The 8,593-nt window shown below is 40.4% G+C and overlaps 1 protein-coding gene across 1 annotated transcript; it reads right to left on the minus strand.

Annotated features, from left to right (window-relative positions):
* Positions 1 to 57: 57 nt before the first annotated feature.
* Positions 58 to 5,817, minus strand: grhpra (glyoxylate reductase/hydroxypyruvate reductase a). The gene is made up of 9 exons (XM_050043031.1): positions 5,244 to 5,817; positions 4,763 to 4,893; positions 3,538 to 3,610; positions 3,310 to 3,426; positions 3,129 to 3,217; positions 2,856 to 2,957; positions 1,462 to 1,597; positions 1,208 to 1,338; positions 58 to 1,109 (listed from the first exon to the last, which is right to left on the minus strand). The coding sequence occupies exons 1-9, from the start codon at positions 5,327 to 5,329 to the stop codon at positions 988 to 990; spliced, it is 987 nt and encodes a 328-aa protein (XP_049898988.1). The 5' UTR covers positions 5,330 to 5,817; the 3' UTR covers positions 58 to 987.
* Between the last annotated feature and the right edge of the window lie 2,776 nt (positions 5,818 to 8,593).

Genomic DNA, 8,593 nt, shown 5'->3' on the forward strand with positions numbered 1-8,593 from the left:
TTATTGCTGCGTTAAGAGTGATGAGAATAAACGATGCACTTAAACTTTTTATTGATCATAAATCTATTTTGAGCACAATGAATTTCGAAATTAAACAGCATTATATTCAAACCGAGCCATAAATCCCATTTTACAAAATAATGGAGTGTTGAAATGTTTTGTAAAAGAAGAAATGGAGCGTTAAAGGAATACTTCACCCACAGAATGACCATTTGTATATCAGTGAGTCCTCCTATGACCTTGAATTTGTGAAGAAAACTTTATTTTTCTGTCACACCTATACAGAAAAATGCCAACATATTGATTCAATGTTTGACAGGTGACCGCGTTTAACAGCAGCAAAACTACATTGAAGCATCAGTTTACAAGCTCTCGCACAACTCGTGTAGTATAATCCAAGTCTCATTTATCCAGTCATATCCCAAACACATGCATTTTCACAACTAACTAATTTTCAAATGGTCATTTTGTGGGTGAAGTATTCCTTTAACATCAGCATAAAGTGCAGACTAAGAAGTATAATGCTAATCTTTATGGCATTACATTTAGATTTGAGAGACAGAACCAGTCACCAGTGCTATGTTGAAATGCAAATGAGATTTTTTTTTTATGCAATTCAACTACAATTCTCCACATAAGACTGAACATGGTAGTGTTTTAGTAAGAGCTAAGGTTAAGGAGTGCTGCCAGTTTGTTCATAAGCTTTTTTTTTTCTTCCAAGAACTTGAATACTTGTCTGAGATGTCAAAACTGCCCCGAGCATTTCCTTCCTCAAAAATGCACATTGTATATTTAAAGTTCAACTCGTTAGTAACTGTGACAGGCTCAAATGAAACTATCAAGTTAACAGTGACATGATGTAAACATATAACTACATGAGTATCCTTTACTTTGATCTCCCACAGGAGACCACTACTAGACCAGTACACTAGTTTGATCTGCTCTACATGCAGCACCAGAGGAGGCACAGCGGCTCGGTTTCAGGCGTTAGAAGGTGAGTTCACTGGGCATGTCTGTGCCCTGTAAACCTGCCAGCAGGTTTTGAGCTGACAGAGCTCCCATGACGCCTCTCGTGGAGTAGGTGGCGCTGCCGATGTGTGGCAACACCACTGCACAAGATAGGAGAGGACGGAAAATAATATCAAGTTAAATCAGGAAGCAAAGTGAGAAAAGAGGCAAAACAAAAAACAACGTTTTGTCTACTCACCGCAGTTTTTAAGTGTCAGAAGAGGGTGATCTGTTGGGAGTGGCTCAGGTGTTGTGACATCTAGTCCGGCTGCAGCTATCTCTCCGCTGCTCAAAGCCTTGTACAGATCCTCCTGGTTCACCACAGCTCCCCTAAAACCAATAATTCACCACATCTTTATCCTTAAGTATTTTAAGCACAGACAACAGCTATGTCTCTAAACCAATACTTCTCCCATAATGCACCCCCACGTTCGAGCTGCTTTAGAGGCCTACCTGCTGGAGTTGACGAAGACTGCTGTGTTCTTCATCTTGCTGAAGAAGGCCTTGTCACACAGACCCTGGGTTTCTGGCGTCAAGGAGCAGGAAACAACCACAAAGTCGCTCTCAGACACAAGTGTGTCCAGGGGAACTGTTCAACAGAGAAGAGAGAAGAAGGAAGAGAGGACATGCATCAAATTTTAATTTTTTTAAAAATGTATTTAACCCATATATAACCAGGTAAGTCCTGTTGAGATCAACTATCTCTTTTACAAGGGAGACCTGGCCAAGACAGCAGCGCACAAACATTACAGCCAAACACCCACACAATACAAAACATAAAAGATATATAGTTACATGTAGAAATATTATAAGACATATGCACAACACTGAGATATTTGGAAAACTGGAAAAATGTAACAGTGCAGCAGTGATGACTTGTGTATGTCAACCCTCCATCAGCAGAGTGATCACACTGACAATTGACAACACTTTCACAGTCAGCAGTTCATTTCATTTCCACTGGGAGGCCGTTTACACGTTGCCGGCTATTTTCATAAACGGACATTTCACCGTCTCCGTTTTCAAAAAGATCTTCGTTTACACTTACCCGTGTATATATACACAAGAGCATGCCAAACCTGTAGGTGGCAGTGTAACGAGAAGCTCAAGCCTTCCATGTATCCATTGTCACCATAGCAACATAAGTCGCACTTTTGACACAGGCGCAAGTTCCGGCGTATACTGTGACGTCGGCTGCCTATAACTCCATTTATCTCCGTTTATCTCAGTTTACATGCAAATGTGCAACCGGAATTTTCCAAAATCTCCACTCTGGCCGGAGTTTTTAGAAAGACTCGTTTTCAGAGGAGAAATCTCCGTTTGCGTGTAAACGAAGGGCACAAACGAAGGAAGATGTCTCCGTTTATCAAAATCACCGTGTACGTGTAAACGGCCTCTGGGTGTCCACACCTTACAGGCTCACAAAGGGTGTGTCTGTGACAACCAATCACATCTGTTAAAAGAATGCATCATACCTAGCAACGGGTTCAACCACATGTCATTACTAAGGTAAAAGTTTCTGTCTGTTCCTTGCTCAGAGCTGCTCTGAGAACTTTACTAAATCACTCATAAGCTAGGACTCCTCACTAAAAGTTTTTAGGCTAAGCTCTGAGAGAGTGTTCTCAGAATGTTTATGAATACGGCCCCTGGGGTTTAAAAGAATGGGAGTCATCAAGCCAAATACCGAGATATTTGTAACAAATGACAATCTCTAACTTATTTCCAAAATATGCAGCCCTATTCACCAAAATCCATTATTTTCATTCGATAGTTTTATAATCTTGGTAATTTTTTTTTTTACTTCTTCTGTCTCCTTTCACTGTGTCAGTTTCTCCTCTTTTTCTTACCAAACTCTCCATTCACTTCAGCAGCACAGGCCTTGGCAGTTCTCCCAGAGTACAGCAGCCTCTTCACTCCGAAGGGCATGAGTCTCCGAGCTATGGCCATGCCTGAACACGAACACAACCAGTTATTCAGCTACAAACAGGTCTTACACTTCAGTAGACAAATAATATCACACAATACTAGTTAGGTATGACTACACAGGATTTGAACACAGGATCCACTCCTATGATATTACATCCTGCCAAAGTAAATGGAGCGGCAAATGCAAGCCTTACCGATGCGTCCCAGTCCGATGACTCCTACTGTGCTGCCAGAAAGACCATAACCACACAGCCAGAGAGGCTTCCATGAGCTCCAGCCTCCACTGAGAGAGAGCAGAAGAGACAGTATGACCACTGTGTCACTCAGTCAGAGTGGACAGTAATAAGTGTACATGTGGAACTTGGTGAGACTGACTTTTTGACCTCCTCCACTCCCTCTGGTAATCTGCGAGCAGTGGCCAGCAGCAGAGCCACGGTCAGTTCAGCTGTGGCGTCAGTCAGGACATCTGGAGTGTATCCAACACGTATACCACTGGACATAACAAATGGCAATATAACTCAGAGGCCACATGACACGTCTACATACTAGTAGACGGTTGGTTTTAAAAGTATAAGCCACATTTTTTTTTGGAACATCACCTACCGTTTTTTGATTTCGTTGATAGCCAAGTGGTCAAATCCCACTGACAGGGTGCTGATTACTTTCAGGTTTGGCCCTGGAATCAGACAGACCAGCTGAAACACTGAAATCTAGACACTTGATCAACAGACTGTGACTACAGTTTGATGTGTTTTAATTGGAGCTGAAACAATTAATGGATTAGTTGATCGATAGAGAATAAATCTGCAACAATTTTGATAATCACTTTATAAAATGCATTTTAAAAAAGGAAAAAAATCTCTGGTTGTGTGGAATTGTTTTTTTCTTCTTCTTTCCTTTAATTGTAAATTACAGTGTCTATAAAAAGTGTGCATCTACCAATAGGGTGTTCATGTTTCATTGTCTTACAAAATTGAATCAAAGTAGGTGCCCTTAGAGAATTGTAACTGAATCAGAATCACCTTTTTTGGCCAAGTGTGTGTGTACAAATACCAGGAATTTGACTCCTTTTTTTTTTTGCTCTCATGTACTTACACAGAAATAGACAGCTAGGAACAAGGACAACAATGCTGGATAAATAGAGGCAGAGAATAGACAGAACTATTATGCACACAAGTATGTGGGGAAAAAAAGGTGTTTATATAAATATATTAATATATATGTAAAAAAAAAAAAAACCACCAATGGACAACAATAAAAATAACATAAAAACAAAAATCTAAATACATGAGGGCTTGAACTAACAATTATGTTCATAGTCAGAGTATCTACTAAGAGTTTTCTTGATTAATCGATTAGTTGTTTTGGCTATAAAATGTCAGAAAATGGAGGACAATGTCAATCTGTGTCTCCCAAAGCCCAAGATGAAGTCCTCAAATGTCTTGTTCCGTCACCAAACCCAAAACTATTTAGTTAACTGTCATAGGGGAGTGAAGACACTAGAAAATATTCACATTTAAGAAGCTGGAATCTCTTAAAAAATCACTAACATTCATTCATTATTTATCAAGTTCGCTGGCAATTACTTTAATAGCTGACAGCTAATTAATTGTTGCAGCTCTATATAAAAGCTGAGTGTTCTGTAACTTGTAAACTATACAAATAGTGCAAAGAAATAAATATTGAATGGATATACATTGACCCTATGTGCATGTATACATGGCTATATTCTGTATATACAGGATGCAGGATTTATATTGACACTGACAGATGATGTGTACATATATAGAAAAATATGGTGCAACAAAAGAAGCAAAATGAAGCGTACCTGCAGCATCCAGGACCTCAGCATCGATCTTGTCTGACAGCATACACAGGAGACCATGAGCCTCCTGCACACCTTTGAGGAGGTCTTCCCTCGGCACGGGTTCATCAGAGTCCCACAGACACACCTCACAGCTGTTTCCATGGAGACAGAGAAGGACCAAATGAATGGGATGGCATGTCATTCAGTCATACAGGCTGATTCAGGCTGACAGGCTGAGGGACCTGACTGTGGTGATAAATGTGTGTGTGTGTGAGCTGAAAGAGGTCACGATTAATTTTTAGATCTCATACTTTCTATTGGCTACTGAAGTGTGTAACATGAACCCAAGCAAAACTAATGACTGCCTGGTGGTCTGCCGCACCGTGCAGCTGAAATGAAAGCAGTCAGGATACACTGGGAATGACAGCGACATAGTTTGCACACAGTTTGTAAATGTTGCCTTGACAGTAACCGTTAGATGACTGTTAAGATAAGTGCATACACTCCAGCCGTTGACAGGATCTTCATCCCCTCCTGCGGGATGCGCCTCGTCACGAACACCTTCATGAGTTTACCAACTGTCTGCATCTCACGTTAACGGTGGAAATAACCCGCAGTCCTCCTCACACACACGACCGTAGTAACTTTTTGGGGGGAGTGGACGTCCACACACTCAGCCCCGGCAGATATTAACCTTGAACGTCTGCTCCGCTGAGAAAACCACACTTCAGACTACGCTCATTCACACACCAGGAAGTGCTTTGCTTCGCACTACTGCGCATGCGTGCAGTTAACCCAAAGGCGGGTCTGGTTCTAGTTTATCGTCTCTGATGGATGACTTCTCTCGGCATTCCTGGATTAATTTAATTTCTATGTTAATGTCAAAGATGAAATTAAAAACGTCGTCTTATCTGTTGTCTTGTCAGTCAGAGTTTCAGTTGTAGAAATATAGTAAAAGGCTACATAAAAGTAAATCCATCATCAGACGCCCACCATACCACCTGGCTCTGTGCTTCAGCAGGTTTTTTAAATTAAATTATTTGAGAGCAAATTCCCATTCACCCAGAGCCCCTCATCCTAGTAAGGGCATGTTTACGTTCCTTCTCTGATTTCTCTTCCTGGGATCATTTAAAAAAAAAAAAAAAAAAAAGAAAGAAAGGTGCTGACAATGACGTTACAGCAAGGCCATGGGACTCCTGCACATTGCGATTTTTACTGGTGCAGTTTTGTAAGTTTAAATAGCAAAACCACAGTGTAGGAATATTACAAGTGAAAGTCTTGCATTTAAATTTTACTTTATGCAATATGGTCAGTTTCAGTATAATGCATATGACCCCATTGGAATTTAATAATTGATCCTTTAATTTTGCAGCTGGTTAAGATGGGGCTTATTTTAAGTGCTTTTGAATTACCCAGTGGGATCAATGGTATTATTTATTGTTTTTTAAATAATACATAACCTATTTGTAGATTACATTTTGTATTATTAATCTACTCTTGTCGCAATATTCAGTGCAATTATTCAACTGTGCAATATTTTTCAGTATACAACTTTATTCTCACGAACACCTCTTGAGTGTATATATTTATTTGGCATACAATGCACATTACTGTTGGCCTACATATTTCTTATGTTTACTGTTATTCTATGCTTGTTTTGTTGTATTGATGTATATACACTTACAGCCTCAGCACAGTGACAATATATACTTTATTTTTGATATTTTTAATATCTTACGTACAAGTGTTAAACACTGTAGCATAATGCACATTTTATTTTAAAGAAGCAATAAGCGAAATTCATCATTTCTAGACTGAAGGATTTAAAAAATTGCTATGTGAAGAACTAGAGGTGTAATTTCATCTGGAGTATAGCATGACCTCACACCCCCTCTCTCTGTGTTGATCTCCAGCCCACTGTTTACAAGCCGGTCTGGCTGCGCGTTCATGTACGTTCATGTGAAAAAAAAAAAAAAACATCGCTTCAGGTTAATGTGGGAAGAAGCAGCAGGTTTATCGGGCAGCTGAGTGAAGCTGGGTGAAGTGGAGGCTGCGGAGGAATTAGCGGCTCGGTCCCAGCAATGGGTCAGGCATTACGGTTGTGTTAAGTCAGTAAGTTAGCCCAGCAGCCCAGCTAACATTTTCAATTAGCATTGTAAAATGTAGCCTCCCCGCGAGGCTACAGTTTTGTAATATATTTGCTGAGATGGAGGTGAGGCGCAGTGACTAGAAGAGCTGATAGAAATGCTCCATAGCTGTAAGTTACTCCAGTAGCCGGTGGCAGCCGGCTCGGCTAGTGCTAACACTGGGAGCTAACACTAACGTTCCTCCTGTTCTCCGTGAGTGAGAGCGATGTTTTAGCCTAGCAGGCAGCTTACAGCTTACATTAGCACAATTTTGAGGTACTTGTATTTTCCTTAGAATGTTCCCATTTTACTCTACTTTATACTTCTAAAATTTTTACTCCACTAGCCTACATGAATTACTTTGTAAATTTATCAGAATCAGAAATATTTTATTGATACATGAGGGGAAATTGTGATTAGTTACAGTCACTGCGATGTACAGAATAGAGAATTATAAGAAGTAAGAATAAGAGTACAAAACATAAGTATAAGTATGGAGCAATAAAATAAAAATAAAACAGAAATGAAAATGTGCATTAAAATTAAAGGGGCAAAAAGCGAAATTGTTTCACCGCTAGGTTTGCTGTTGTGCACTGCCTGTAGACCAAAACAAAGTGTGTCATGAGCCACTCCTCTCTCTACCTCTGCAGCCGACTCGGCTAGTGCTAACCAGTGTTGCCAGATCTCGCGAGACAAATAAGCAACCAGGCCTGTGAAAACAAGCTCAAAACAAGCGACTTTTTCTACGGAGCCCCCCTAGGTTCCAGTGAGAGAAAATTAAATAAACTATGTGCACGGTTTTACAGTCCGTGGGGAAGGATTTTAAACTGTGGGTACAGATTGTCAGTTTACATCCATGTGGACAGATTAGTAAACTGTGCGCAGTTTTGCAAAACTGTACCCACCGTACACAGTTTATTTATTTTTCTCCCCCCTGAGCTTCAGGACAATGACTACAAGAGGGAGTTAAACCACCTTTTAACATTATTTAACATTAGAAAACAGATGGGATATCAAATATAGACTGATGTACCAAGTACATTATATACACAGTAAACCTCTGATAATTAAAATTTGCACACACAAATAAATATCATCCTGAATTCACAAATTCTTTATTTATTATTGCTTTTTATGCACTCATCTAACTTTTTTCTTTTAGTTACAGGACTGATGTTTTCCTAACCAGAAAAAAACCAACACATTACGCTGCTCTGCCTCTGATTGGCTAGTACTCGTTGCCATCAGAGTCAGAGCCAATTACAAGCAGGATGCGGGTGGGAAAAAACTCTGCTGTCTCCTGTGTGAATGGGGAAAGGCAAGGGACAGAGGGAACAGGCAAGACAAACTATCCTACGTTTAAATAACATATCAAAAATATCTGCTTGACAACTTATTATGGAGCTGGGAACAAGCCCAAATAAGCAACTACGCTTTTGAGACAAGCCCAAAAAAACCGCGACCCGCGACTACCAATATTTGTAAGCGACTTTACAGAAAAACAAGCCCAAAGTCGCTTATAATAAGCGGACTTGGCAACACTGGTGCTAACACCGGGAACTAACGCTAACGTTCCTCCTCTTCTCCGTGAGTGAGAGCGATGTTTTAGCCTAGCGGGCAGCTGGCTCGCGGGCTGCCCACTAGGCTAAAACATCGCTTCAGGTTAATGTGGGAAGAAGCAGCGAGTTTATCGGGCAGCTGAGTGAAGCTGGGTGAAGTGGAGGCT

The sequence above is a fragment of the Epinephelus moara genome, chromosome 4 (assembly GCF_006386435.1).
Source record: "Epinephelus moara isolate mb chromosome 4, YSFRI_EMoa_1.0, whole genome shotgun sequence".
Lineage (NCBI taxonomy): Eukaryota > Metazoa > Chordata > Actinopteri > Perciformes > Serranidae > Epinephelus > Epinephelus moara.